The 16031-nt window shown below is 47.6% G+C and overlaps 1 protein-coding gene across 2 annotated transcripts in view; it reads right to left on the reverse strand.

Moving 5' to 3' along the window:
• Nucleotides 1-5903: 5903 nt before the first annotated feature.
• The window catches only part of Pitpnc1 (phosphatidylinositol transfer protein, cytoplasmic 1), a 293224-nt gene continuing 283096 nt past the window's right edge, over nucleotides 5904-16031 (reverse strand). The window contains exons 9-10 of one of the 2 annotated variants that reach the window (XM_023713925.1): nucleotides 12934-13052; nucleotides 7052-7403 (exon numbers count right to left, since the gene is read on the reverse strand). In XM_023713925.1, coding sequence (XP_023569693.1) covers nucleotides 7398-7403; nucleotides 12934-13052 — 125 coding nt within the window. In that variant the 3' untranslated portion in view covers nucleotides 7052-7397. Of the gene's footprint in view, nucleotides 7404-12933; nucleotides 13053-16031 lie in introns of both variants that reach the window. The other variant, XM_004630031.2, reaches the window with a different exon arrangement.

A 16031-nucleotide genomic window follows, 5' to 3' on the forward strand; every position in this document is an offset into this window, starting at 1 on the left:
GGATCGAATGGAATTTGAGAGCAGCCTGGGTTACAAAGGCCAGGGCCACCCTGAAGTGCATAGGGAGACCTTGTCTCAAAAAGAAGAAAGAAAGAAAGAAAGAAAGAAAGAAAGAAAGAAAGAAAGAAAGAAAGAAAGAAAGAAAGAGTGCAGCGCAGTGAACCAGGGCCTGGTGCATGGAGGGCAGCTGTTTGGCCAGTGAGCGACAGCTCTAGGCTCAGAAAAACAAATTCACAGGCAGGTGACAAGGGAGAGCTGTCGCAACCCTGGGTTTAAGTCATGCATTTCAAAAACTGCAAAGAGGGGGTGGGGAGCTGGCTCAGTAGAATAAGCATTTGCCTGGCAAGCACAAGGCCCTGAGTTCAATACCTGGTATTGGAAACAAAACAAAACAAAACTGCAAAGAAATAGGGAAACTCCAAGATGATGCTGGGAAACTTGTAGAAATATTTGTACCTTTCGAGTAGTGTTCAGAAAAGCGATACACTACAGTGCCAGCGCAGAGGGGACTTTGCTCTCTTTGGAATGCTCTAGTGTGTTTCTAGGCCCCGGAGGACTCTCCAGGGGCGGTTAAGGAGCTCAGCGCCCAGCTCTCAGGACCCAGGACCGTCTGCACACCTGCACACAAATTCACTGCAGCTGCGAAGCCGTCACAGCCCCAGGCTTGACAGTGACTTTCGTGTATGACATTTCAGAATAAGGGCTCTGAGCAGGGCCGCACGATGTATCCTGAACTTGAGGCTGAGGTGACGAAGGAAGCCCAGGTTGCCAGGAGATGGAGCTGAGCAGGAGAGAGGCTGAGTGCCCGGGGTAGCCCCTGGGGTTCATTCCTAGCACCTCCTAGCACCCAGGCCAGGGTGTCTGAGGAAAACAAGGACCTTTTTTTGGGTGAGTGTGGCCAGCTCAGCCTGCCATGAGGGTGGGGCTGGCAGGACATGTGGTGCCAGGGATTGGGATTGCACTGTGGTGCCTGCCCTTTGGCCTAAGCAGGTGCTTTAGACTGCTGAGCTAGCTCGCCGCCCAATAAGGACATTTTTTAAAGGATTGTGGTGGATCTGAAGTCTAGGAGTTGTGCCCAGGTGAGATCATGTCTTGGTGAAAAGCTGTGCTGGGAGATGGGGAGGGGTGCTGCACAGGTCTACATACTTAGCATCAAGACCCAAATATTTACCAGCTCCGTATTGTTCAGCCCCATAAAGCAGCACAAGCCCGCGTGCACAGGATCAAGGGCTGGGCTGCTACCCGTGGGAAGTTTGTGTGTTTTGAACAGAGAATTAAAAGGCAGGGTGGGAGGTGGTCATAGCAAAGCTGGGGCTACAAAAGCAAATATGTTTGCATTAATTGGATTCATAGATTTGGGAAAACTTTTTAGTGTGTTTTGTTGTTGTTTTGAGGCAGGGTCTCGCCATAATAATGCAGGCTGGCTTTGAACTCACGTAGTAGCGCAGGCTGGTCTCAAGCTCCCAACGATCCTCCTGCCTCTGCCTCCTGAATGCTGGGATTACAGGCATGCACCACTGTGCCTGGTTGTTTTGTTTGCTTTTAGCTACTCGGTATAGTAAGCTGAGAGAGCCCATGAAAGGTTAGAGGTTAAGCCAGGTGTGGGGACTGTAGGGCACTAAGCCCTTGCCTTTCCCATCCTCAGGGCACCCTTCTGTGGATCACAGGAGCTACTTGAGATGGGGAAACCATAGCAGAGAGGTTTTAGCTCACCTTAAAAAGTAACCCCCCAGGCTGGGGAGATGGCTCAGTGGAATAAGCACTTCCTTAGCAAGTGCAAGGGCCTGAGTTCAATCCCCCGTTCCACAAAAAAAAAAGTAACCCCCCCCCCCCATGACGGGAATAGTGTCCTGCAGGCGTCATTCCTGCAGACTCTTCTGGGGTGTGTGGCCTTAAATTTGAGGAGAGAGAATCAGGTATCTTCTAGATGGATAGATGAGGTCATGTATGTATCCCAGGGGTTTCTAGATTCACCTTGGGTAATTTTGGGCTGGATAATTAGAGCAGCCACCTAGACTTTTCCTACCATGGGTCCTGTCCCTCAGGTTTATAGGTCAGGTGACCTTGTTCGTAGGTCTTTGAGCTGGGTCTAAGTAACAGCTACTACAATTTTTTTCTTTTGTTTTCTTACTTTGTTTCTTTTCTTCTTCTTCTTCTTCTTCTTCTTCTTCTTCTTCTTCTTCTTCTTCTTCTTCTTCTTCTTTTTTTTTTTTTTTGACAGGGCCTCCCTGTGTTGTTGAGGCTGGCCTTGAATTTGCTTACATAGCCCAGGCTGGCTATGAACTCTCAGCAATCCTCCTGCCTCAGCCTCCCGAGTGCTGGGATTACCAGCGTGTGCATGTGGCCACCATGCCTGAGTACTGGCTTGTTCTTCTTTCTCCATATCTTCTTCCCATCCACCTGCAAGTTCACTGTGGCCACCATTCCCCTGAGACTGCCTGAGAAGGAAAGAGAACAAGCCTACACTTGGAAAGAAGATTGCTTTGTACTTTATTTACAACAGAATGTAAGAAAAAGTAAGTTATTAACAATAATAAATAACAGGGGCCAGGGGAACAACACAGTACAGCCATAAAATGACACAGAAGTCAGCGTGTGTGAGGACCAGCTCCCGCTCGCCCGGCTGCTCGCCTGGAACGCCGGGCCTTCTGACAGTAGGGCCGCCGGCAGTGGCAGTGGTGTTGGGGCTCATTTAAACAATCAAGATCCCAGCCTGAAATGTAAGCACAACAAATCACGCTTGAAGCTACCCAGCAATGACACAGGGGTAAGAGCACCGCAGAGGACCTCTTGTCTTCTTGGTGCTGCAGAAACTGGACAGAGACCGGCAGTTCAGCGAGCAGGACTTTTAACTAAGCAACCCCCCGCGCACCTGCTCATTTAGAACATGGCGCTGAGTCTCGGCATCTGGAAAGTTCTCGGCAGATGCACATTTTCCTATTGCACTAACTCCTACAAAGCTTCAACACTTACGTTCAACGCAAACAGATCATTCGGAAGGTAGGACAGGGAGGCGCCCAGTATGCTGCGCCCCGGCATGTCAGCACGGCTACTGCGCGCTGCTTCACTTTCAGCAATGGCGAACTGTTGAAGGTAGTTTGTTTATGATCAAGTTACAGCTGCTGCACAAATTGTTTTTTCTTCCTTAGCTTTAACAACTGTGGGTCCAGCGGCCGACAGTTAGCTGGCCTACTGGGTCAGGCGCTCGGAAGCACCACGCAGGTGCCGCGTCTCCATCGGGTTATCTGATTATGGATTTTAGGTAGATTCGATACTGTAGCCCTTCTCAAAAATAAAATTCCTACTGACTAGGCCAGCCAGTGACCTGTTACTTTATCGTCTCCAAGCCATGGAGACGTACTAAAGAAAGGAGAATTGTTTTTTATTTTGCTGTGCCGAGGATCACATGCCGGGCGGGTGCACTACTGCGGAGCAGCCTCCCCGGCCTAGGAAGAAAGTACAATTTAGAGATATGAATAAGCACATTCAGCCTGAAATGTTCACTGAAAAATGATTCCTCAAGATGTGTTAGGATCTGGTCTCTTAGCTCACTGTTTATTACAGTGCTTTGGAATAAAACCACAGAATTACTTTTGGGAGCATTGTTGGATTTGAAGTGTCTTCATTACACATCCTCAACTACACTACTTTATGGTTACATCCCGAGCCGGGTGAAGATATGCCTCTAAGTAACTGAAAAGCACTCTCCTGCCTACCGATGCAGAACCGTAACAGAAGCTCAGAACCGTAAGTTAGTTCACCAGTCAACCCATACTGGTTCTGTTCTAATGGTGGCAACTAAAAATGTCCACAGCCTCTTTCACTGTTAGCTTTTGCCCTTGCTTTTATTTCACTACAGCTCAAAAATGAAATGATCTTCCCAGGTGATTTCTGACAAAGTTGATGCAGTCCAGATGCTGAGACCTTCTTCTCCAGGGAAAGCACAGGCACAACAAGAATGCTACGCTACAGACAAACAAAGCACGGGGACATTGCATATGTGAGGTCCTCCAGAGTGACGAAGCTCACAGTCATTCTGACGGTTGCTGCTAACATCAGAGATGAGGCAGATGAACAAGGGTATGAGCCTATGGACTACCTATTTTAATTTGGCTACCAGATACTTAAAACTGGCGGTGTATGATCGCTAGACTATATTTATATATGTACAGATATAATACAATTTTGGTGAATGAAGCCGAAGGTTTCCACATTGCAGACAGAGGCACTGAGTTAAGGATTCTATTTTTCCTCAAACATGCTCAGCAAATTCAAGTTTCTGCTTTTGTTTTCTTTTACATTTCCATCATGCAGCCATTGACATTTCCATCCTTAGAAGAACTATTCGTGTCTTATGTACACACCCATCATGGGCTCGTGTCCCACAGTAAGGGATTCATAGATGGGGCAAGTGAAATGACGGCTGGAAACCAAGATGGGAGAGATGCTGGAGTGGTCGGTGCCTTGTGAGGACTAGACTAGATACTCAAAGCAAATAAAGGAATCTGCACCCCGCTCCCCGTAGTGCTCCACACGTAGACAGGAAAACTAGACATACTTAAGGAGTGCATATTTCTTGGTTAGGAATCACACTACCACGGGTAGCTTTGCAAGTGATGTCTGGGGTATTATGCTGGCTAGAACAGAAAGAGAACCCACAAAAGGAAATCAGAAATTAGCTTTCTAAAACATATCAAATTGCTGACCTTGACAGCTGAAGCTACTTTCTGAAAAAGGAAACAGCAGTGATATCTGTGGAAAAAGTAGGAGCCAGATATGCTAACAAGCTGCACCGAATAAATTTGTTCTATGTGACAGTAACTACCCCATCCCTACCCTGATTTCAGCTTGCAAATGGTAAGCAATTACATACGCTATTTCCATGTTTTCTGAAAGCCGTTCTCGTGAGAAGTCCTAGCGCATGGAGAGGGAGCCACTGAGAGGTCAAGGGGGTTGATAAAGATTCAGTTTTCTTACAAGCAAAATTCATGCTTCTATACCATGCAAAGAAGGTGTCTTACTATGATACTATCATCCTTAATTAAAGGTGTATGGTTGACCTAAGCTATATGCAACCGTTTTTCTTTGAGTACAGGGTGTATTGGCTTTGTAAGCTAAATGTCAATCTGTAGATAAAGAAGTGATTGAGACACTCGAGACACTTTGGTGCTGGGCTCCTGGGGCCAGCGCCGGCACCTTGGAGAGTGTTTCAACCGGAAAGACCACAGGGAGAGCCGGGCACTGGACGGGAGCAGGCAGGCCCACTGGCCGAGGCTGAGGCTAGGAGAACGTGCTCCTTGGTTTGTTTGGTTTCCTTTGGAATCTGTGTTTTGGGAAGGTCCATTTCCTGAGGTTGGAGGTCATGGCCTGGAGGCGCAGGACTGTGCTCTGCTCCTCTCCTGAGGGTGGTGCTGGGGTTCAGTCTATGCGCCCTCCCTCTGGGTTTAAAGGCAGTGAGGTGCACAACACGCCTGTTTTTTCTCTAGACTGAAGGAGAGTTCTCTTCTCCATCACTTTGACAAAACATGGTACTTTCTGTCAACCTGGATGCTAATTTTGCATTCCCACTACTTGCAGAAATAGAAGCGAGACAGAGGGACATTTGTTATTAATACCTGCCCCCCAAAGATAGGAGTCAGTAATTCTCCTTGTCCCTCCCCCATGGCAGTATTTACTTGATGTCCATAATATTCCCAATTTTTTTTTTTTTCCTTTTTGAGACGGGGTCTTGCTATGTAGTTCATATTGGCCTTGACCTTGGTATGTAGCCCAGGCTGGCCTTGAACTCACAGTGATCCTCCTGCCTTAGCTTCCCAAGTGCTGGAATTACAGGCATGTGCCACCAGGTCCAGCGCCAATGTTTCAGTTTCTTTCTTTCTTTCTTTGTGTGTGTGTGTGTGTGTGTGTGTGTGTGTGTGTGTGTGTGTGCAGTGCCAGGGATTGAACCCAGGGCCTTAAACGCTCTAGACAAGAGCTCTTCTACAGACCACAACCCCAGCAGCCTCTGCTATCTGGATTTCAAGGAAGAAGCAACAGCACAGCAGTCTTCTCAGCGGTCTGGGGGCAGGCAGCTCATCCCAGGAAGTCTGAATGCTATTAAGAGGAAAGCCAGGAGGGGAACTGGAGACAGCGCGCTCTCCCTCCTGACTCACAGCCGACTGTGACAGCGCTCAGGCCCTGTGAGCTCGCTCTGCCTGCGGACTCTGCTGAACGCGCACACATTCAGTGAGCTCTGACTGCAAATTCTGAGACACCTTTACAGGGTGACGCAAGCAGACAGGTCAAGGTGTCTTGGTCTCTGTAGAGAAAAGAGATGTTTGTCTCACCTGGGCCTTTTGGTTCCTAAACTGAGTCACTCTGAATAAATCAGCTATGGTCACATTCACCCCTGCAATTCTTGAAGATTTCTGAGGCCACGAGGGCACAAAGGGGAAAGCTATTAAAAGACAGATACAAGTGGAATCTTTATTAAATTCTGTGAAAGGTAGAAAGATCTTGTTATTAATTGCACTTGGAGCCTTTATAGAGTCATAATTAAAATTTTCAAAAATTTAAAGTGTGAAGGAGGCCCCAAATCCTGAGTCAGGCTAACCAAAATAGGAATCTCAGGAACCACGGGTGTTCAAGTATCGGTGGTCAGCAGTTCAGAATTGAACAATTAGGTATGTGACGCCTGAGAGTAGTTTTGAGAATTTCAGGTTTGATGGGAGGAAGGAGCCTTCACCATTGTACCACCCCCGGCACAAAGGGGTGCAAACTTCCCTAGATTCACCCTTTAAGTCCACGCCAACCTCAACAAGTGCCCAAGAACAAGGTCCCCTCCCTGGCTGGCGGCGGCGGCTACAGAAGATGCCTTCTGTTGTTCTGCGAGTCTTACATCTACCGCTATGCTGCATGGCATACTTAGGGATTCGTACTATTTGTAAAATTACTTAACCACATGCAATACTCGAGGTCAAAGGAACACGTCTGAGAGACAAGGCAGTCTTTTCCTACACCAGAAGTTCCTTCAGAAGACAGCAACGAAAGAAGCAAAAGTAAAACCCCAAAGGAAAATAGAAAACCCCATGAGATGCTCCTAGAAAGTTACTCTGACTTGGGCCGACATGGCTTATCGGAAGAGTGCATGCCAGGCAGATTCAGGGTGGCTTTTTTCTCGGGGTCTGGGAGCGTGAGAGTTTCTGGAGCCGATTTTTTCCGGGGCCGATCTCTGGGAACAGACAGAAACTCGGGTGCGTCGGTGGACAGGGGCGTGGACGGCGCGCTGGAGGGCGCGCTGCGCACGGAGGAGGGCAGCAGGGCGATGCCGGAGATGGAGATCGCGGGGGGCAAGACGCCGATCTTCTTGTTGGTGGCCTCCTGAGTGGCTCGCTCGAACTCTCGGACCTCATCCATTGTCATGTCTTCAAGGCAAAAACAGAGAGGAACACGAGCTGTTACTTACAAGGGTACACGGGAATGGGTCGCGGGGCCCGAGGGCGCTTACTGAAAGGGAGCTCTGGGAGGAACCCCGTCTTCCCCAGGCGTGGCCCTGGAACCAATGTTCCCGTATGGATGGCTCCCCAAACGCAGCTCAGTGAGTGTTGTAGGTATTGTGAACAGAGATTTAAGCAGAAGAGTGTAGAACTAGACCTGGGGAATGTGTGTGCGTTTGATGGTGGTATGGTGTGGAAGATAGGGAACTAGTGTTAACCCTGGTCATCCTTCTCCCAAAGAGAAGGTAGGTAAAGTAATTCATGGATCTGGAATGATAATTATTTTCATATTACTGCTGACTTTATTTATATTATTATTATTATTTTGGTCTTTTTGAGACAGGGTCTCACTACGCAGCTCAAGCTGGGCTTGAGCTCACTTTGTAGCCCAGGCTGGTCTCGAACTTATAACACTCCTCCTGCCTCAGCCTCCCAAGTGCTGAGATTACAGACGTGCACCACCGCGCCCAGCTATTGCTGACTTTTTAGATCAGAGATGATACCTTTGTGGGATAAAATCAGAGAAATCAGCAGCACTTATTAACGTGCTACCTTCTTATTCTGTAGATTACTTTTTGCCTTTTGAGGGGACACCAAAAGCCTGCTGCTCCTGGTTTCCTGACTGTGTATTCACCCCGAGCTTGTTTAGATGCTATGTTATTTATTTGTTTATTTTTTGGCGGAACCGGGGATTGAACTCAGGCGCTTGGGCTTGCCAGGGAAACGCTTATTCCACTGAGCCATCTCCCCGGTCCCGCTAGGTTTTTTTTTTTTTTTTTTTTTAAAAAGAGTAGTTATTATTTTTTATTTTTAGGTGCTACGTTCTAATTCATCTTAAGGTAGAAGATGGCAACAACCATGAATCCCAAAGCTAAGAAAAATAAAAGCTTATCTCAAGGCAACTCAAAAGAAAAAGAACAGAGAATGAAAAGACAGGATCATTTATGAGTGAGGATGTTTCAAGAAGAAAAAGCATTAGTTAGAATTCAGCAAGTCAATCGACAGACTGGGCAGGCTTCCCAAATGCCTAAAACGTTCTCTTTTTTAAAAAAAAATTTTATTTATTTAATGTGTGTGTGTGTCTGGGGGGCAGCTCAGCCCACCAGGGGGCGGGGCTGGCTGGCATGTGGTGCTGGGGGTTTGAACCACGGTCCCTGTGCTTTAGCTTAACTTAGCTTGTTCTAAGTTGGTGCTTTAGACCACTGAGCCATGTCACCAGCCCCTAAAATGTTCTTAAATGAGAGACTAAAGCTAAGTACAGCTACACTCAACGACCTCTCAAGCAGAACCTACTGAAAAGGCTCCAGCCACCGTGAAAGAATGTAGCTATGGCCTCCTCCCCATGCTCTATAGCTTACTCTCTTCTGATTCTCAGAAACTGTATTCTCCTTGTTATTATTAATTTTCACCCCACTGTTGATTCCTAGTGTCCTTTGCCACTTTTATTTCCTGGGAGCAGAGAGCCAGGCAGCCGGCTTGCTGGGGCAAGCAGAACAAAGGCCAGAGGGCTCGTCTTTGCAGAAAACGTGAGCTTTGCCACCCATGGGCTAACTACATCACTTATGGCTTCCAGAGACCCACTTTTCATTCCTTCTTGTCCTCTGTCCTGTACTCAGTGGTTGAAGCTAGATTTTTAGTTGATATTGCATGGCCAAGCTATCTGGGAACAATACATCCATTTTAGAAATATTAAATATGAAATGCACATTCATGACATATTATTATTAATTTTTAAAAATCTTTATGTATTGGACACAGGGTCTTACTACGCAGCTCAGACTCATAGTGATCCCCCTTTTTTAGCCTCCTCAGCACTGGGATTACAGGTGTGCGCCGCCATGCCTGGATTTGGTGGTCCACACAATGCACCTGGGGTTCTGGGGCTGGCACGGTATGTGATACTGAGGACTGAACCCTGGTCCTTGTACTTGCCAGGCAGGTGCTTAGACTGTTGAGCTATCTTCCCAGCCCTCATGGCATGATAGTGTATTAATCCTTAGGTTTTATAACACTGAATGAGTCAGAAACATTCTTTTCTTTTCCTCTTTCTTTCCCCCCCTTTTTTTTTTGTACTGAGAATCAAATTGAAAACCTTGGGCTTGCCAGGCAGGTGCTTGTGCCACTGAGCTATATCCCTTGCCCCAAAACACAGTTTCGTAACATGAACTCTTTAGGGCTGGCGAGATAGCTCAGCAGACTAAGTGCCTGCTTACGCAAGCACAGGAACCTGGTTTGATCGCTGGCACCACAGGCCATGCTGGTCCCACCCCCTGGGCACGCTGAGTCAGCCACTGAGACTGGGCGTGGTGGCCCACACCTGTAATACCAGCCCTGGGGAGGCTGAGACAGGAGGATCACTAGGAGTCTGAGCTGCATAGTGAGACCCTGTATCAAATACATTTTTTAAAAAAACAGAAATCCTAAAGATTTCCTTGTGAATAATCACTGAAATTTCCTGAAGGGGAATTTTCTTTTTTCCACAGAGCTGAATTGAAAAATTACAGCTGTTGGTACAATGCACAATACAGACTCAAGAAAATTTGTATCTGCAACTACAAAAAAAAAAAAAAAAAAAAAAAATTTGTATCTACAATCTTAACCACTTTCAAGTTCCTGTGTGTGTGTGTGTGTGTGTGTGTGTGTGTTGTGGAGGGGTTGTGTTTTTTTTCTTTTCTGAGACAGAATCTCACTGTGCGGCTCAGGCTGGCCTTGAGCTTACTTTGTATTCCTGGGTGGTCTCCAATTCTCAGTGATCCTCCTGCCTCAGCCTCCCGAGTGCTGGGATTACAGGTGTTTGCCACTATGCCCGGCTAGATTGAATTTAAATTTATTTTTACTTTTTAGTACTGGGATTCGAACTTAGGATCTCATGTTTGCCAGGCAGGCACTGTGTCACTGAGCTATATCCCCGGCAGACCAGATTTTTAAAAAGATGCATTTACTTTGAAATAGAGTCGAGACTTTCAGGACAATTTTAGTGCATTGAACTATCATGTGTTTTTCTGTAATATCTTTTTCTAAACAAGTAGCTGAATATGATGCTCTGCTTCCGGCATCCAGCAGGGGGCAGAAATCGCCCAAAGCACGGAATTTTGGTTTTCTACTGCCTTCTGGAGTCTCTTAAAAGTTCCTCTCCTCTCAATTGCAAATATGACGGCCACTTCCACATGGATGTTAATTTTGCACACTTCCAATCCGATTTATTCCTGCACAGGCTGATGACAACATACATTTTGTGATACACTGCAGTCTCCTGATTGTAACTATTTTTTATCATAATAAAAGAAAGACTGGAGAAATAAATGATCCCCCATTTCATGAAATCCCAAAGAATAAGAGAACTATTGCAAGCACCCAAGGTATCTGCTCGGGGTAACTCTGCGGGGGGCAAGCATTTCCATGGCTGAAGTCATGGGAACGACCAAGATTTGCAGCCGGCCGGAGAATGCATGAGGCTTGGGCAGGGCAGCTTTCTGGGGTCTCTCTTCCCCGCTAGGAAACGGACTTCATCACCACCATCATCAAAATGGCAAGCCAAATACAGCCTGAAAGCTGTAGGCTCTAAGAACTGAGAATAAGAAAAGCGCGGTGCCTGGCACCCTCTGACCCCCGTGGCTTCCCCGGTCACAGTCATAGTAAGCAGTCTCTCAGAGCGGCGCAGAGGGGGGCTGGTGTCCAACACTCGTAAGAGAAAAGGTAACTGAAAGCAAAGGAAACTCAGGAACAGCTTCCCCGAAGGACGCTGCCAACTTAAGAGCAGGGGAGGGAGGGAGGGGGCGGTCTGCTCAGAAGGGCTCTGTGCAGGGAGCAGTGCCTTCCAGAGGCTTCCTGCAAACTCAGTCCTGGTCAGCAGCCTCGGGAGGGAGCGGGGAGTCAGCACCATGTGGGGGCCCGTGCACCCAAGGACAAGCCTGGGCCTTGCAGGGCACAAGCCAAGACATGCTCTAGAAAAGGCCCGCCAGCTTTCCCACGCACAGCCAGAAGGTCCTTACAATTCTGAAGCAGCCATCTACAACGCCTTTTTCTTTTTTGTCTTTTTTGAGACAGGGTCTCGCTGCAGGTCAGGCTGGCCTTGAGCTCACTTCATAGACCTGGCTGGTCTCAAACTCGCAACAACCCACCTGCCTCAGCTCCGGAGTGCTGGGATTACAGGTGTGCGCCACCATGCCTGGCTCCTTTTTAGTTTCCTAAAACTACATTCTTGATTCCTAAATCTAATACATGTTACTGTGGCATCGAGGCTGACAGACTTGAGAAATCGAGCAGGAACCCAAACTGGTGACAGCTCTGGCTGAAGATCTACCTGATTTGGAGACTGGCTCTGTCATTTGTTTTGCTTTTTTTTTTAATATTTATTTATTTATTTATTTATTTATTTATTTATTTATTTATTGTGTGGCCAGCTCAGCCCACCAGGGGGCAAGCAGGCCGGCATGTGGTGCTGGGGGATTGAACCGAGGTCTCTGTGCTTTGCTTGAGCTTAGCTTGTTCTAAGTAGGTGCTTTAGACCACTGAGCCATCTCACCAGCCCCATGGCTCTGTCATTTGTTAACTGTATCCCAATAGCATGAATGTTTGAGACTTTATTTTCTGTGACTGGGGATTGAACAGGGCACAAGTATTTATTTATTTATTTATTAAATTTTGAGACAGGGTCTCATAGAGTCACTCAGTTGCTCAGGCGGGGCTCAGACTTGTGATCTGTCATCTTCCTGCCTCAGCCTCCCCAGAGTGCTGGGATCACAGGTGCGTCCCATGGCCTCCGTGAGGTATCTATATTTAGAAAGCGAGCAGGAACCTTCCGGTCCTGCTCACTTTCCAGGGTGTGACTAACCTGGGGGGTCTGAGGCTTTTGCTAAGTCCCTGGCGGGCCCCAGCAGGCAGCCTGCGCACTTCCAGCTGGGCCATGCGCATACACAGACTGCCGCCCTGTGTTGAGGAAGAAGGAGTGAGAAGAACTGACTGGGTAGATCCGCCACACAGAGCCCTAGGAAACATTTCAAAGCACATAGAAAGAAACCTAAAATAGCAGATGAGCCAGAAGCCGTCCTTTGAATGAATAAGGGAGTGTTAGCTATGTTTTGAAAAGTTACTGACGTGTTGTTCTAATTTACATACGATGCCCATTTGCACCGTGGTGCTCTTTTTCTTTTTTTGAGTGAGGCATTTTACTAGATTAAAAAATGGTTCCACTCTCCATGTTCTTGGCTTGATGACCAAAAAACCCCCAAACAACAACCCCCAAGTCAAGCAGTTGTAAAGAACTGAAAGGTCTAGGAAAGAGAGGTTGAGCTGCCCTCCTTGGATGCAGCCCAGCGCCTTCACCCGAGCACCTGCAGCTTCCGGGCAATGGCGTTTTTTGGAGAAGGCTGGGAATGGAGCGTTTGCATATTTCAAAGATCAGTTTAGGCGTTTCTTTCGGGCGGGGTGGGCAACATGTTGGGAAGAGTCTACATACACTTGTTTGGGCATGGCTGTCTATGTCATCCACAGTGGAGGAATGCTGATTGCAAACTTTTATGTTGGTTTGTTCATGCATGTTTTTCTCGTATTCCCGAACATCATCCATTGTCATATCTGAAAGAGGTCAAGATGTTGGCAACTTCCGTTATTAAACAAAAACTTTCAGGGAGAGATGGTAGCTTAGCAATAGCCAAGGAGGTTTTTAAAAAGCACGGAAACGGACTAACTTTATGCAGACTAAGTCATAAAGTTAGCTGAGACAGCCAAGGAGGAGTGAGGGCAAGGAAGTTAAGTCAAAACAGACTCAGAACACAGAAGAGTGGAAAATACTTAGGAGTGATTCTCATACAGTGACTTCAGGGGGCAGAAAGCAGCGCGTGGACGGTGCGCAGCCCGGATCTCCTAAACTCTGTTAGAAGATCCCCCGGAGAGGGCCGGGTTTATTCCCTTTCATACTTACCTTCACACACCTCGCCAGATACATCTAGAGAGTCTTTCAGTTAATGCATTCAACAACAGAACGGGCACTTTCGTTGCTAGTTGGGCAGCCAGGACGTAGGAAGCCGAGCCTCACTGCTTACTGGTGCAGTTCTCCCAGAGAGGTGGAGTTGTGCAGAATGTGTGATGTCAGAGAGTACGGGGCTCCAGGGGGCTTCACATCTAGCCTAGCGGCTGGGGGGGAGGAGGGGGGCTGGCACTACTTCCGCCCACACTGCTCTATAAATAATATGGCACATGACATGATTTTGAGCCCAAGTCTGCAGCTTTTCAGCAATTCAGGATAATGATCTCTTAATCTGGCGGTTCTCACCAGGGGGTAATTTCCCAACATCTTTGGTGGTTGTAACTGCAGAAGGGGTCTACTGGCCTCATCTGGTGAGTAGGCCTGTGGAACGACCCACGGTGTAAGGCCCCTAGACCCCAATAAAGCAGGCTCTGATCCACAATGTCACCAGTGCCCAGGCTGAGAACTCCTGTCTTCTTCTTCTTCTTCTTCTTTTTTTTTTTTTATGTACTTGGTACCGGCTCTCACTCCACAGCTCAGACTCATAACGATCCTCCTGTTTCAGCCTCCCCAGCGCTGGGACTACATGCGGGCGCCACCACATGCAGACTCAGTGGCTGGCATGGCACACCTGGAGCAAGGCCATCATGGCTTGTGGAGCTCAGGATTGAAGCCCAGTCCCTGTGTTTGCCTAGGCAGAGAACTCCTGTCTTAATCCAACTGAGGAAAAACTGAAACACCGAACTTACCCAGCGTAGATATGTGACATGCAAAAAAACTGATCGTGACGCTCACTTCAACACTTTCCTCATTTTATTCCCTACCTTCTTGATTATTTCATGTCTTTTTTTGGGGGGGGTATTGGGAATAAAACTCAGGACCTCGTGCTTGCCAGGCAGGCGCCATGCCCCCAAGCTATTGCTCCAGCCCACTCCCTGGCTGCTCACAGCACATCAGGCGGTTTTCCCGGGTGGGCAGCCTTCTCTTCCTGTCTCTGCAGTTTAACTGTGTGTCCTTCCCAGTGAAGGCGGGCTCAATGACCACGCAGTCGGCCACCCTGCTCACTAAATGGCTTGGTGGAGGGAGGGTCTGCACCGGGCTTCCACGGCTGGAAGTTTTCCTTACGGATTTGCTGCATCATGTGGCCTGATGTCATTTTATGTCAACTCATGTGTCATGGGAAGCCCTCCTTGCTGCCAAAGGGTAGGCAGGGCCGAGCTAGTGACAGAACTCAGGGTGCTCTGCTGCCAAGACGGCTCTGAAGCCAGAGCTGCGTGGCTGCAGCCTGCTGGAGACCGCCTCCCCCCGAATCCTCAACGAACAATCTGTCTGCAAGCAATGTAAGGACCAAGGATGCCAAGCAGCGGCCCGAAGCAAAGAGCATGCTTTGCTGTTGGAAACCAAGGAAACTGCAAAGCAGTAGGAGCTGCTGCCTTAGGACGGGGACAGGCATCTTAGTTAACAGTAATAGCACACTCTTCGACACACCAGCTGATGATTGTGCAACTCCTTTAAACACACATACCTGGAGTGAACGCTGAGGTAACACTTTTAGCCAGAAGTTTACAACTGACAGCTATTTCTCTATTCATGTATTACCAGACACATAATTTGGAAAGCAAACCAAAGGAGTTTTAGTTTTAGTGTTCTGGGGAATCCTAGAAGAAATCAGTCTTTATCTTTGATTAGTTCAGTATTTTTTTTTTGGCAGAACTGGGGATTGAACTCAGGCCCTTGCGCTTGCCAGGGAAGTGCTTATTCCACTGAGCCAGCTCCCCAGCCCCATAATTTCCTTTTCTTGAGACAGAGCATCAACGTGCAGTTCAGCTGGCCTTGAGCTCCCTATGTAGCCCAGGCTAGCCTGGAACTCAGCGATCCTCCTGCCTCAGCCTCCCGAGTGCTGGGATTACAGGCGTGTGCTACCATGCCTGGCCTGTAATTTGCTTTTCTTTATTCAGGTTTCATCAATCAAAGCCTCTTAAATAAATGAGTACCCCTGGAGATAACTGAGAGGGTTGGAATCAGGTGTTCTGATGATGAATGTGCACCCAATATTTTTGAGACTTTGCCATCAGGGGTCACCGGTACAGTCCGTGCTGGAAAGTGCTCTAGGGAATCAATTCCCTCCTCCCTGTACTTCATGGAGGCAAAGTTTCCTTTACTCGACCTCTCAAAAGGCCATTTCTTCCTTCTCTCGCCTGCTGTCTTTCGGGGGAGCAGGGAGCACAGCCTAGCTTTGTGTATTCACTGGGAACATGAGGGGACACGAGGGCCACACCACGTGCGCGTTGCTGAGAATGGCGAAGATATCTGGCTCCACCCCATGGACCAACAAGAGCTCTCTGGTTTTCTACATTATGATGTAAAGGCTTTAATTTTTTTTTTTTTTTTTTTGTGGAACCAGGGATTGAACTCAGGCCTTTGCGCTTGCCAGGGAAGTGCTTATTCTGAGCCATTTCCCCGGGCCCCTAAAGGCTTTAATATTAAAGTGTAAATTGTTTTTTAAGTATGGCCTTACATTGATTTAACCACTGCATCTTTTAAAAATAAAACATAACGTTATTATTCATTTATCCAATCACTCAAGT

The sequence above is a fragment of the Octodon degus genome, unplaced genomic scaffold, assembly GCF_000260255.1.
Source record: "Octodon degus isolate 3935 unplaced genomic scaffold, OctDeg1.0 scaffold00033, whole genome shotgun sequence".
Lineage (NCBI taxonomy): Eukaryota > Metazoa > Chordata > Mammalia > Rodentia > Octodontidae > Octodon > Octodon degus.